The 15,903-nt window shown below is 36.6% G+C and overlaps 1 protein-coding gene across 4 annotated transcripts in view; it reads left to right on the top strand.

Annotated features, from left to right (window-relative positions):
* Positions 1-14,580, top strand: part of LOC127638435 (chemokine-like protein TAFA-5) — an 87,222-nt gene extending 72,642 nt beyond the window's left edge. For 2 of the 4 annotated variants that reach the window (XM_052119960.1, XM_052119961.1), the window contains exons 3-4: positions 12,590-12,717; positions 13,786-14,580. In XM_052119960.1, coding sequence (XP_051975920.1) covers positions 12,590-12,717; positions 13,786-13,794 — 137 coding nt within the window. In that variant the 3' untranslated portion in view covers positions 13,795-14,580. Of the gene's footprint in view, positions 1-11,776; positions 11,894-12,589; positions 12,718-13,785 lie in introns of those variants that run through there. The other 2 variants (XR_007969866.1, XM_052119962.1) reach the window with 2 other exon arrangements.
* Positions 14,581-15,903: the final 1,323 nt, after the last annotated feature.

Raw genomic sequence — 15,903 nt, 5'->3', positions numbered from 1 at the left:
TTAAACCACTACAGTGTTATGGTTTACTTATATGCTGAGTTACTTCAGATTTGTTTAAAAACTTGTAATGACAAAATATATTTGGAATTATGCAAATGTTCAACTGAATTAAATCCGGAGGGCTTTAATTATAACGCCATAGAACACAATGTGCTCAAAATGAACCGAACTCAGAGTATGTCTTTTCTGTATTTAATACACATAATCAGAGCGCAGAACTGTTTGTGACCCCTGAAACACTGTATCATATACTACGGATAAGCACGAAACAAAAAAAACTGCAGCTCCGTATTTCAGAGAACGCTCGAAAGTGAAACGTGATTGTGGCGAACTTCTGAAGAGAGCGTGATAGGTCAGTTGAAGTAAAAATATACTTCGAAAGAGCTTGTAATTTGTTCTATCATCCTTAGACACAGCCTGTAATGAAAATGAACAACAATTTGCAACTTTACCTGGCTGTAATTTCTACTTGTTAGCTCACTAATACTGTAGATGATTATGCTCAACTAACTGAGAGGCAGAAACCAGGATCATGGCTAAAATATGATTTATTGTGCAGCCCAAGTTGAAGTTTGTGTTAGCAGTTTGCCTTTGTAGGACAGCATGGTTAGTTGACACATAGCATGTCCATGGACTTTTAGGTTAAAATGTACAGTATATAAATGTATATGTAAATGGCATAGATAAGTGTATATCTTGTACACTAATTGGTCACTATTACATATTCTTTTCAGTTTACCAAATTTTTTTATCAGCTTTTTGTCTTCACTTGTTCATTTTAAATGGTCTTTTGGTGTGACAAAAGTGTTTTGGGTAAAAACATTTAATGTACTGAAGTCAATTAATGTGAGGTCATTAACACAACATCCATAATAACAATAAAAGATTTGCAAATAATTTTTTAATCGTTCTTATACCCACACAAACTAATTTGTTAATTATTCATGTGATTCTAGTACTAGTGTCTATTTCAGTTTACTAGTGCTTATTTATTAAATACTAGTACTTATCTATAAGACATTAGTGTCTATTTACATTTTTACTAGTAATAATGTATCTAATTAGTTACTCATTTTTGTTGTCAAATGTCAGAATGGCTGCTATAGTTCAATTAATAATCTTACTAGTAAAATTACAAATGTTACTAGTAACAATTGGAATAAATACTAGTATCTAATAGATAAATACTAGTAAAACTGGAATAGGTACTAGTAACCACTGGAATAAGTACAAGCATTTAATAAATAGTAGCTAACAACTTTAAAAATGATACCCTTGGTGTCTTACCCTAACTCTAAGTCACTACTGGATTTGAATAGAATCACAGATTCCCATGCCAAAAGTTAAATGACAAATTTGATATCTGTAACAATGACATAATTACATTACTGAAATAGTGACAGGAATAAGTACTAGTATCTAATGAATAAGGACTAGTTACAATTGAATAAATACTAGTGTCTACTACCACTATCTATTAAGTACTAGTAAAAAAAAAAACATATTCAACTTCACTATTAACATAAAAATACAGATTAGTAAATGTTAAAGAATAAATGTTAAATGCCATAAATTAGAGAAATGTTGGGTGACGTAGTGGATGTATCCACTAATATGCCAGATATGGCTTTCCTCTGCCTTCCCATCGACATATTTACACTCACTGAGCACTTTATTAGGAACAGTATGGTCCTAATTAAGTGCCCTACGTGGTCTTCTGCTGTTGTAGCCCATCCGCCTCATGGTTTGAAGCATCTCATTCTGAGATGCTATTCTGCTCACTACAATTGTACAGAGTGGTGATCTGAGATCTATTCACTTCTGACCTCTCTCATCTACAAGGCATTTCCTTCCCCAGAACTTCCCCTCACTGGATGTTTTTGGCACCATTCTGAGGAAACTCTAGAGACTGTTGTGCGAGGAAATCCCAGGAGATCAGCAGTTAAAGAAATACTCAAACTAGCCCATCTGGCACCAACAATCATGCCACGGAATAAATCACTGTGTAACGTAAGTAGGAGGAGGCAGACGAGGAGTGAGGATCTAAACGCGGGATTTATTAAACAACAGTGAAAACAAACAAGACAGGAACAAAGGAAATGTCCACAATGGGAAAATGAAACCAAAACATGAAAACCTACAAGGGTACACGTAATGAGTGAGCAGGGCAAAACAAAGGCATCCAGGTATCTACAAACAAGTAACGATCGACAAGGGAATGGAGGAACAATGGGGTTTAAATACACAGACATGATGATAACTAAACGACAAACAGGTGAGGACAATAACAAAGTGCTGGCAGTGATGAGGGCCGGGAATCATGGGAAGTGTAGTTTGTGACGGTGACACGAAACACGGGCAGACAACAGGGGATCGTGACACACTGAGATCACATTTTTTTCCCTATTTTGATGGTTGATGTGAACATTATCTGAAGCTCCTGACCTGTATCTGCATGATTTTATTAATTGCACTGATGTAATTAATAACACGACTGGCTGATTAGATAATTGCATTAATACATAGATGTACAGGTGTTTCTAATAAAGTGCTCAGTGAGTGTAAAATGAACTGCTCTTTTTCTGTGGTGTTTTAAATAAAGATGCTGTCTGTACTTTTCAAAAGAAATTCACAAATATCAGAAAAAAAATGTTTAGGAATTCATTGCAGGGATTATTTTGTTTGTTGTATTTCTGCCTATTCTAATGTCAAAATCAATAAGAAGTCAGTGTATATACAGTTTAAAATTCAAGAGATTCAATTTCCACATCTCTAACAAAAAGAGGTTTAACAAGATGTTTTCATTCAGAATCAGATACATGAATAAAATGAGTCTGAAATAGCACTTATTAATTGGAACTGTCACATTGTGCTACTCAGTTTAGCTTCAATATGACTTTTGGGACCTTTTGTCCAAAAACCTCAAGTTCAGAAAACAGTTCTTTGATGTATTGATTCAGAAAGGCACTTTGTGCACCCTGTCATAGTCTGTTTGCCATCAGTGAAGAGACAATCGGTACTCTCGACCAGGAGACATGCGAGGACAGCTCATTAGAGAAGGAGTCTGAGAGCTTACTGTGTTGTGCATTGCCAGAACACTCTTTGCCTGTTTTGTGTTGATTTGTTGACTTCTTTAAAGTGTTAAAATGTTGATGATCTGTCATGCGTTATGCATCATTGAAGGCTGAAGTGTTTCGACATCCTACTAGAGAGGAATGAATTGGGATGTGGGGAACTGGGGGTGTTGTTTGTTCCTGAACAGCTAAGTATTTGGAGTAGTTGAGTATTTTGCTTTGAATGTTTTTTATAATTATTGTTTATAACAAGTTATTAGCTCTATGAGATACTCTGTTTTCATATTACTTTAACCAAATTATGGACGGTTTTTAATCATGCTCTTTTCCAATCCAGAAACAAACACTTTGTACGTTTCAAAATTGGATGCTTATCAGATTTTTTTGGCCCTCTTGAGACACAATCATTTTTTCTATCAAGACATTCTATTATTTCAGTCATGACAACTCTCTAAATAGGTATAAACAGCATTTTATTAATGGGAATGGAATGTAGGTAGGTTTGGTCTTGGCACAATAGATCTGCTACGCTGTTGCTTCTGCAGCTACTGTTGCTGCTGCTGAGCATGTGTGAGACTTGCTCAGCTGAAGTGCTAAGAATTACTAGTTAGGATGCATACTGCTGCTGCGAGGTAAGAGGAAAAACCCCCCAACAATGCATGCAGGCTGAATATCAGCCCATATGGACCCTCCAATTGAAGCAGGTCTAGCTGCCAAGACTTGTGTACTGCTGCTGGTCCGGGGAGCCATGATATCAGAGTGTATACTAGCTATGTGTGCCTGGGCCTGCTTTGCCGAATGACTTTACACTACTGAACTAGCTGTGTGCCTGAGCCTGCTTTGCAGAATGGCTTAATGCTACAGAACTAGATATGTGTGCCTGGGCCTGCTTTGCCTAATGGCTTACCACTACTGAACTAGATGTTTACTTGGGCAATCTTTGCCGAATGGCTTAAAATACTGGAATAAAAGACTATGTGTGTGGAATTTAAGCTAATGATCTGATAACTTAATAGAGTTTTTTTCTCTCTCTTGGCTGAGCCAGTTAGACAATGACTAGCATGGCGCAAGCTGACAGCACACCCTAGCCAGTTTAGGCAAAGACTAACATGGCACAGCTGACAGCATACCCCAGCATCCACCTGAGCAATTGTAGATCAACTGAATCCAGAATACGTCATTTGAGTTTTCAAATAAATTTAACTGGTCTAGATACATACTGCTGAAAACCAACATTCCATTCTTTTAGATAGCTGAAGGTAAATCTAGGTGCTGAGTGATCTTGTTCAGAGTCCCTTCTGCATACAGAATCCCTTCTGGATACAGAGTCCCTTGATTATACATATATGCTTCACTGCAGACGAACCATGCCTCGTCATAGGTTATCCGTCGACTGTTAGGAAGAGACAGTCATAGTAGAAGGCAGAGCTCTGGGTCTCAGGTCCAGAGACATGTTATTAAAGTACTGGAGAGGTACATTTTTTATTTATTTTTGACAGCACATTTGCGCTGCTTTGCAGTGTCGTGAGAGGTTTAGTTGCTCAGCCTAGGGCTCTGCAGTTGCGTCACCTGAACAGCACGTGCTCAGCAGGTCGAGTAGATGACAGCATAATGGATTATGATTGGACACCACTGATTATGAATTAAGATGCGTAAGCCACAGAGGGAATATTCTACTGTTTAATATTTTGTACTTAAAGAATAGGTGTGATCAAGTGATACGCCTCAGACCTTATTGGTATACTGGTATGAATTTGTTACTGCATTACGCGAGCAGTATATCTTTCAAAGCTTATAATGCTTGTCATGCGTGAGTGACCCTAGATTTATAGATTTATAGACTGATTTATGCAAATTGAATGTACTCCTACTAAAATGACAGACAGGAGTATGCTGACCGTGCAAATAGGGTTATCATATCCACAGGATCTTATGGCATAACTGTTTGTTAAAAATGCCAAGGCATGCACAATACAACCTTACGTCCAATTCCTGCATGCCTGCTGATTTCCTTCTTATGATAGACTGAAACATTTGTGGAAAGATGCTTTCATAATAGTTGGTCTGATATTACTGTGAGAGGTCCAAACATTATGTCTTTTAAAGATGCCTAGCAGCAAGGGTTTCTGCAAGGAAGACTCTAGACTGAATCTGAAAAGGTGGAATAGAAGCTGCATCTAAAACAGTGGTTCTCAACCCTGGGTGGGGACCCACTTGGGGGCCTCGCACACTCCAGGGGGCCTCAAGATCTTAAAATTATTCAGATAAGGATTTAAATATTTATTAGATTATACTTACTGAAAATGCTAAAATTAGTACTCCCTTTTGCTTTTAATGAAGAACATACAGTTCTAGACATACTGGAGTAAAAATTATAATGATTAATTGTTTTAATCTATTGTCGATAGTATTTTTTTTTTAAGTAGAAATAGAGGGATATCTATAATAATGAAAATTACCCTACATGGAAGGCCTTCGAATATTTCTCTGACAATGGGGGGCCTTGAAGTCAAAGGGTGCAGAATCACTGATCAAAATACTTTCAGGTACATTTTCATTTATACATTATATTTAATTAAAATTGCATGTATACATCAATTATGTTCCAACAACTGAGATGGCATTATGCTTTAAAATATGGACTCAATTATGATTATATGACAAGTTTAAAGTGGCTCTGAAGCTAGCCAGGTTGAGCTGGGCATATATATGGGATTGAGAAGATAGGACGTGGAGTTTGACTGGCAACTCCAACTAGCTAAAAGGGAACCAATCAGCTGCATTGACGCGTTTCATGGATGAACTATGTATTAAATCCTATCAAGGTGAGGACAATCTTTCAATTTTATATATAAAACAATTTTTTTTACCCTTCATGGTATATGTTGTTATATGGTTGCTAGTGTGTTCTGGCTGGTTGCAAGGGCATGTCTAGGTAGACTGATCTCAACAGTGAATTTGGCAACAGTAGGTCAAGGTCTGTGCTTACTGAAATTCAAACCACTGTTCCCAGTGCCTGAAGCTGGAAGTGTTTTTGAATAAATGGGCATGTCTTAAGCTTCCAGGTGAAATGTCCACAGAGGGGTGGCAAAAGTAAGTTGTAAATAATGTAATTGTTTTAGTCATGTATTAAGTAACTTAATACAGTGAAGAGGAATGCTTCTTTTATTAATTATACGCCCTAACATAAACTCAACCCTAAACCTAACCATCAGCGGAGTAACATGTTTAATCTTAGACTGAAAATTGAACCTTAGAATCGTGGTTCATTAATTATACAAACGCATTTACTTCTTGGTTTAGCAGTGGTACGAGAACCCAAGTCTCTGAGGCAACAATGTGCTATTAGTAGTGCCACAGGAAAAGGTAAACATATTTGAATTGATACAAAGATGGCGCTTGCCAGTAACTCAGCAGAATGGGGTTGATATCAGGTTACTGGAACATTTGGTCATATTGGTCTAGGAAGTTGCTTGGTCAGAAATGAATGAGTGATTGTTAGCCCAACTAAAAAGAGCCCACTCCCCAGTCAATGACATTCTGATCCAGAGATATGAACCCTCTCATCCTTTTTCAGTGTTAAAGGATTTTTTTGCAAATTTCTTCACCCACCAGGCAAACGGCGTAAGTCTGAAAGCTTCGAAAAATCATAACACACCTCTCTTCAATAGGCCGCGTGGTTTTAGGTATTATTCATGTCCATAGCACAAATGGTGTTACATGATGAAATTTTGTATGAAAGAAGAAGAATATGATTAGGCACTTAAAAAAAGAGTTATAATAGTGGCGCCTTGGACCACCAATAATGAATCATACCAACCCAGTCTCATGACGACATAATAATAGTATGATGGCAATAAGATAAGGTTACTTCACCATAAAAAAAAGGAACAGTTGGATTGTACAAAAATATATAACTTTTACTCTCATAAAGAAAAATGAACAAACCAACAAACAATGTTATCACAATATTTCCAAAGTTTAACCCCTTACCTAAACCTAAACATTATTTTAACAGGATAATAAAATGAAGACAAAGGTAAGTGTATTACAGGTTATTGAGATACATCAGTGATTTGTATTGCATAAAATATGGAATTAGTAACCAAATTTGTTCACAGATGTTCACTTTTCTTTAAAAAAAAAAAAAAGTGTTGGACAGGAGGATACATTAGCATAAATTTGATGCCTTTATTGTATTGATTAGAAATTCTATTTGTAATTTGGTTGGTCTCTACAAACGTCATATCTTTTCATACCAAGTCATATTATATCTTAGGTATTACCATCTTGTTCAAATTATTATGAATCATGATTATTACGTCATTATGGTTGGGTTAAAATATAGATTTTCAGATGTATCTTCATTTGAACAATCTTGATATTGATTCTTAAATTCCAAGATCAATCTTTTAGTCTATGCACATCCCTCTACAAGGAGAGGAAATCACTTGAATTTGCAACCAAATTTCGTGCTATGCAACTAAAAAAATTTATTTGGCAATTGGCTCGTAAATATTCCGATTTCACGGTGATTTGTATAGTGTAGAGGTGGAGTATTCAGCAGTGATATCCTGTCTCTTTTATTACCATTTATATTCTTTACAGTCAGTTTTTTATCAAAACAACAAAAAAGAAACATTTCATTCTAATCACCCATAGCACAGATGAGACAAAGCCATTCGAGTCTCTCTCGTTAAATGCCCTCATTTACAAATGCTTTTTACAGAAATGCTGGTTTTCTTAAAGAGATTTAGAGTCTTTCTTCTAGTCTTCCATGTTTGCACGTGCAGTTGTAGTACAAAATAGTGGGAGAGACTTTCTTTCATATGTAAACAAAAAGGACATTATTACTGAAATGTACCCATATGAGTAGTTTTGGAATAGAATCAAATCAATTCCGAATCTAATCGGTACTGAATCGAGAGCTTGTAAACCGGAATCGAATAGGGACATTTTCATCAGTACCCAGCCTTACTTGTCATGATACTATGCAGAATCATTCAGGACAGATCTGAAAATGTACCTCTAAATGCATGCACACCAAACGGTTTTTCAATTTCTGATTCTTAAAATATTACTTTTGCACCATGTTGGGGTCAGTTGGGACAACTGTACAACATAAAGTCTTGAGTTCAAAGAATTTTGAAAATATTTTGTTTAGGGCTGTTGATTTAATTTGTGTTAATTCAGTGGGATTAATTATATAAAAAATAAAGTGTTAAACAAATTAATGCAATAAATCATGTCTCCGGACAGTAATAAGGAATGTTACTTCAATCAGAGCAATTCAAGCTTGAAGTACCACCTGTTTTCTCCAGAGGGCAGTAAGCGAAACTGTATAGGTAATGCGCACTTGAACAAAGAACAAACCACACTTACTGAGAGCAGACAACACTAGATGAGAACACGTTCTTGCACTCAAACACAGCTTGATGGAGCACAAATCCAAAATCAAGTTTCAAACATCATTTAACTTGAAACTGCAACCTAAAAATGGTTTATGCCAGGGGTGCACAATACGTCGATCGTGATCTACTAGTCGATCACAAAGGCAATGCTGGTAGATCGCAAAAAATTTAAATGTACTTTCGTAAAATTTTAATAAAAATAAATATAATGTCTTTCCTTCTTTTAGTTTCTGTTTGACTTGCACTTGACGAGTAAATATTGACCAGGTGAGGTTTTGTTTATTCAGTTGCCATGACAACTAGGTTTGCGCATACGCGTCTTCCAAGGACTTCTGAAAACAGACAGTTTTGCCTAATCCGGGCAGTAGCATCGCAATTTCGCGCTCTGTTTCAGAAGTCCTTGGAAGGCGCGTATACGCAAACCTAGTTGTCATGACAACTGAATAAACGAAACCTCGCCTGGTCAATATTTACTCGTCATCAGATTGAGGTAAATGCCCTGGCTGTAATCTATTGTGCTGTAGGTGTTTTGGGTTTAGAGTTAAAACTGAATGATATCAACATTGAACATTGTTATATATTTTTTTATTAATTAAGATGAATTCCATGTAGGGATACATGCAGTAGTTCCAACAAGTATTTTCTTATTTTAAATGAAACTGTGTCTTATTGAGTTGGTCATTTAAAAGTAGATCATCACACAAAAAAGTGTGGGCACCCCTGGTTTATGCCTATGTTTATGACGTGACACAACCAAGATGCTCCAAAAGCATCCATCTGACACAGGTTTACTTTGGCATGTCCTTTGACAAGCCCTTTTAATAAACCTCAGACTGATTGACAAATTCAGTTGCAAAATGGATTGCTGTGAACGGTAGGCCAATGCTTGGCTTATGCTCATTAATATGGAAATAAACAATATATTGCATTCTAAATCCACTTTTTGTGTAGGTGTCTTTTAATGCTTGTGTGCCATAATAATGTAATGCATTTTAATTATCTGTATTATTATTTTTATATATATATATATATATATATATATATATATATATATATATATATATATATATATATATATATATATATATATATATATAACCTAAAATTATTTAAATGTAACTATTTATAATTATTTAATCATTATTATGGATGCTCCAATCAACCGGCCACCGATCTGAATCGACAGAGTGTGGGGAATACTGGTAAAGTGTTGTAAGACACTTTAAGTCTTGATTCAGCAGTTAAGAACGATGCAGTGGGAGAGGTATGGCAAATAGAAAAGTTTGTGTACTGTACTGTTAATGTGGCATTTCACATGAAATATTGTGAGTTACAAGATGTGGTTTAATTCAAATATCTTTATTAATTATCTCCAGATTAAATGTCATTAACAGTAGTTGCACCGGTGGAGTCCGGCAACATGTAGATACAGTATATCACCCTGTAGCTCAAGACTAGTTGCCCTCTGAAGCTAAGCAGGGTTGAGCCTGGCCAGAATCTGGATGTCCTGTGGAAATCTAAGGTTGCTGCTGGAAGAGGTATTAGGTAGGCCAGTAGAGGATGCTGACTTTGTGGTCTGTGTGGATCCTAATGCCCCAGTATAGTGATGGGAAACTATACTGTAAAAATGCCTTGTCCTTTGGATGTGATGTTAAACTGAGGTCAGAAAAGTGATATATAAATGTAACATTCATAACCAAAAATGTCAAATTAAACTTAATTGTAAATATGGGTTATCAGTTTGACTATTAGCTTTCATGTATCTTAAAATAGAGAATTTTTGTTAGCCTGTACTTTTTTAAAAGTCTTATTAAAAAAAGCTTTTTTTATCAGCAAAAACTAGGCAAAATTATATCACTGGGATGAGGAAATTTCAATTAATAGTAACAGTGTGCAGAAAGCTTACATATAGCCAGTTATGACAAGAGATCCTGATAAAAGGTGAAATGATTGGGATCGGTATCGGCTGATCAGGTTACAGGAAGATAGGTGATCGCATCAGCTGTAAAAATTCTGATTGGAGCATCCCTAATCATAATATATTGAATTATTGTTATTTGAGGGGCTTTCTCAACAAATATTTATGTATGAGGAGGCCGGGGTTGCTCAGCAAGTGTTGACTACCACACCTGGAGTCGCAAGTTCGAATTCAGGGCATGCTGAGTGACTCCAGTCAGGCTTCATAAGCAACCAATTGGCCCGGTTGCTGGGTGGGTAGAATCACGTTGGGTTAACCTCCTTGTGGTCACTATAATGTGGTTCTCACTCTCGGTGGGCTGCGTGGTGATTTGTGCATGGATGCTGTAGAGAATAGCGTGATCCTTCATGCGCTAAGTCTCCGTGGTAACATGTTCAATGAGCCACATTATAAGAAGCGTGGATTGACTGTCTCAGACGCAGAAGCAACTGAGATTCGTCATCCGTCAGCTGGATTGAGTCACTACGCCACCACGAGGACTTAGAGCGCATTGGGAATTGAGCATGCCAAACTTGGGAGAAAAGGGGAGAAAATCCATAACTACTAAAAAAATTAATATGTTATGTATGCGATTAATTGTGATTAATTTAATTTATTAATCTGCATACCACGTGATAAATTTGATTAATTGTTTTTTATAGATTGACAGCCCTAATTTTGTTACATTGAACATTTCTGATTTTAACCTAAACTGTTTGTTCCTCCAGAGAGATTCAACAAAGAAAGAAAACTGCACCAACCAACCAATTCTTACACCCAATTCTGATTGATGAATGTAAAAATCTGACAAAAGGAAGCTTAAAAAAAAAAAAAAACTACAGATAAGATTGATGTCATGTCTAAAAGCTTGCTAATTTCAAAGCATATACAAGAGCACCACACTGGCTGCAACCTAACATTTTGTGAATCATAAGACGTACTAAATTTGCATGAAAGACTCTTTTATTTGTCGTTATTGCCCAGGGCATAACTGTGAATACTAATGCTAGAGATTAGTAGTGGAAGCTAGTCCCTAGAGTAGATGCTGTAAGGGAAACATTCACTATATAACAAACTACACTGAGTTTTTAAGCCATCTCCAAAACTATTTTTTACCTTCAAGGATGTGCCTATTTGCGTGCCGAGAATGACATTTCGCCTTGTGTTTCAACATTTGTACCTACTTGTTGCTGCACACTTTGTTAGCCTTCCTCAAAACTTACAATGCTGCCAACCTGATATTTATGTACTTTTGCTTCCCTGGGTTATATTTCACTCTGATGATCATTTCCCTACCTCATGAATGCTCTTCTTTTCTCTCCCTCTTTCATCAGTCTCCTGTTCTCCCTCTCTTTTTCTCTCTCTAAGGGCCAATTGGGGCATCATGGTATGCAAATGAACATGTTAGGGTGCCCTAGTTATTATAAATAGACATTTATGTTTGATTAAGTGCAAAAACAATCTTACCTCAGGAAAAAAAATCTCACCTTAGCGATCTGTTTCAAAGAGAAAGGTTTAGGATATTAGGACAAGGGCTGGAATTCTTTTCTTTCGTTGTTATTTCCCCTTGTTGAATGAAATGTCCTTACTGTAATCAGTCTTGACCTCTAAGTGTAATGCAGTGTGAATTCTATGCACGTCTATGCAATACCATCATTTTATATCTACATATTAGTTAAATAGACTTAATCATCATGACATTCATGTAATCAGAATCTAAAATTGTTTTATTAAGACTAAATCTGCTCTATTATGATGTTTTTATTGCAATTATTTTGCATTCCTTGTGCAGGGCATGTTCGATAAGGGGGTATAACTGGACTTTTTTCCCAGGCCCAGGCTTGAGGGGGGCCCGGAGTGGGGGGGATTGTTCAGCACGTCTAAACATGTTCAGCAGGAGACAGGATTTAAACTTGGATGTATTGTGCAACCACAAAATCTGTCCGGGTAGCGCAAGTTGATGTTATATCTTTCCTCACCAATTCTTACCTGCAGCCCTGGCCTGGTGCACCAATGGACTTTAAAATCAAAATAAAATCATAATTGAATTAACTTTCATTATACAAATTACTGGTCTTATTCTTATTCTTTCTGCTACGTTTTTTTTTTTTTTCTTTTCTTGATCTTTCCTTCTCTACTTTTATCAGTGCATATTGTGAGGAACAGACAGTGGTGTGAGATGATGCCATGTTTGGATGATGAAGGCTGTGGCCTGCTGATAAACAGAACAGGCTGGACATGTGCACAGCCGGGAGGCCGAGTAAAAACCACCACAGTAAGTGATGTAAATCTTTCACTGAAAAACAAAAAAACATAATGCCAACTCATTTAATAGAGTTGCATGTCAAAAATGAACGTGTCCTGCCAAATTCCAACCCCACTGGACCCATATATGTTGCTGTTTGTAGCTCCTGATCAAAAAGCCTAAAAGGTACTGCAATATCAATAATATAGAATTTTTAATAGAGTTTGTTTGGATATTACATTAACAGTACAAAATATCTTTCTGTTGCGATCTCTAAATTAATAATACTAAATTTATAGAACTCACTTTTGCACAGTTTACTATTTACTTTGCTAGTTATAGTTTGCGTGCTCTTAATTGCAACAAATTTATTACATTGAACAAAAGAGCCACAGTGACTTTCCCAGTGGCTTCAACTTCCATTTCCATTTATAATTTGTGCCAATTTCCCTGAAAGTGAAAATTTTGTTCTCTTGAAAACACATGGGACAGAAACGCTCCTTTATTTGCAAATTGTTTTAGCGATTGATTATTCGCATTAATTTAATCTGTAACTTGGATGGAAATATAGCTAATGTCGTGCGTTGCATTGTACATTTACACTATGCACTTGGGAATCAAGTGCATGAATTTTCAAAGTTTAGTATCGTCCTAAATGAAACGCAAATGGTAATTTACTACACGGAAGCATTCGCTGTTTTTCAGCTAACGGAAGTGACATTTCAAAAGCACATTGTGTGTTGCCGCTAGCATTAGCCAACCTCATTTCAACACTTGTATCTCAAATAGCATACATACGTTTATGTACAACTCCCAGTGTAGGGTTATGGTACAGCATTGAACTCACATTTGCATGGCATTGTCCATAAAAATGTTTCACTAGTTGCCAAATTCACCATTTATTAGGATTGTTTTGTCAGGCCTACTACGTAGGAAAAGTTGTGCATGATGTGTCCACTGTTAAAGAAGTACATCATCCAGATACTTGTATACTTTAGGGTCCAACAGGGTAGGATTTGGCCAAACACTCGGAATTTTCTGAATTAATAACTGATCATGTCATTACCCTTGTTTCCCTCTTGTGTTGTTAAATCCTAGGTATCCTGACGCCAGTGGGAGGCAATTTTCCCAAGAGAGGTGCAACATTTGGGAGCACCTCTTCATTCTTCAAAGCAACAGCTGGGCAGGGGAGTGGAGCATACATCATAGTTGTGTTAGCCCATCTGTCAGTCTCTCCATTAGTCCGTCAGTCTCATATGTAAAGGGGTGAGGACCTCTCGCTATGGAGCTTATACATTGGCCATGAGGAATGGATCAAACATGGCTGATATTTTGTTTGCCAATGCCAAAACTGGAAAATGATCAGTAAGATGATGGACACTGACAGACACAAAATAGTTTGTGAATCGAACCTGCTTTGGCCTAAATCAATGTGTGGGGATCTATCAAAATTTTACAGACCAAAGAAATATGGAAAAACTATTTCTGTGGAAGGATTTCAGTACAAATCATCTACTTCTGCTTTGAAAAAATCAAGTAAAAATGCACACATACCTGAGCTTTGTAAGGACTTTTTGCAGTTGAGCATACTTAAATGAACAACTAAAGTCTGTTGACTTTTCTTCATTTGTAGATCTGCTGCCATTGTTGTGAAAGGAACTGAAATCAGCTAGGATTTGGAAACGTGGTTTAGCATGGCAGGTGATCTAACAAACAGAACATTATAGACCTGACCCGAAGAGACTATAGCAGAGACTGGAATACACTTCTGCTTTGGAAGAGACCGTCCTATGTATTTTCAGAGTCATAAAGTTATATATATTTAACAGTTTTATATGATGTATCTTTGTAGTGAACATTATTTAACACTGACAATGTGATCCTATTCATAAAGGGTGGCTTGAAAAACGTCATGTCCTGGAAAGTTATTTACACGTTGCTTTCTTCGCAAATGATAATAGTTAATGACAAAAGGAAGTATACAAATATAAGTGTATTTGTGAGTAAACTTTTGTTTTGTAAGACTATTATAATATAGTACACACATAAAAAGTAACTGTAAACCACCTTGACAAGGTTATATACATCAGTATACGGCTATGGGTCAAATGTGTTTTACCGCAGTCATTGTACACTGGCAAATTCATCTTATAAAAACTGTTTATGTGTCAGTCCTTCTGTGATATCTGTCATATCGAGATGGTCACCCCATTAAGATAATGGCCCTTATGAGATAATGGACCGTCTGCTGTAGAAAGCCCCGTGTCCTGCATGGTTTCTCTTAGACCATTACTCTGCCCTTGTTGGCCCGTCTCCTCCTCCTCTCTCAGCACCGGGTCTTTGGAGGAATGCTGCTGTCAGCCAGGCTTCAAGCTTCATTTAACATCACTAACAGCCTGCATTACACACAGCGTCTCTCAGCTACAGCCGCAGTGCCCCCCAATAACACCCTCCCCCCACCCCCCAGCCCCAAATGTACCCTGAGTGTACTGTATATGAGGATTTGAAGGAGAATGGTGTTTTCTTGATTTGTTGGTTTTACTGTTGCTCTCTTAAGATCTTACCAACGTATCTTAAAGGAATATTCCTTATTCAATACAAAGGTTCAACCATTTTATTTTCCTGAAAAGTGTGACACTGTGGCTCTGTGGTGCTTTTAAAACTTGTCTCTGTTTGTTAAGGCAACATTGTCACCATCAATGTGATTTTGAGGTGGGACTATTTGTTTGTGGACAAATGAAAGACAAGGAGGAGTGTTCTGGACATCAATTAAAAAACAATCATTAGTTTTGCATTTCAATTGGCCAAAATTACACATTTTATGTAAGGAATATTTTGGGTTTAAAACAAGTTCATCTCAATCGACAGCATTTGTGGCATAATGTTGATTACCACAAAATCCCTTGTTTATTAAAAAAGTCAATGGGGCCAGTCAAAAAAATGTATATACTCACTTAAAAAATAAAATAATAATAGCTACAAGATGTAAACAATATGCATGTTAACATGATTTTACTTTCATAAAATCGCTTATAGCATTGGTTTTCAAAGTCAAAGATAGTGGGCCTCCCTTGTGACACAACACCCCCAAACACCCACACAAACACATCTGAACAGATTTTCAGGCAATTGTTTGACATTATTTCATCATTTTTTAATAATTTATCGTTTAACAAGAAGTTATTAACTGAATTGTGACATTAAGTACAACTTTTT

The sequence above is a fragment of the Xyrauchen texanus genome, chromosome 46 (genome assembly GCF_025860055.1).
Source record: "Xyrauchen texanus isolate HMW12.3.18 chromosome 46, RBS_HiC_50CHRs, whole genome shotgun sequence".
Lineage (NCBI taxonomy): Eukaryota > Metazoa > Chordata > Actinopteri > Cypriniformes > Catostomidae > Xyrauchen > Xyrauchen texanus.
The sequence above is the reverse complement of the archived record's forward strand: the minus strand, read 5'-3'. Positions and strand labels throughout refer to the sequence as shown.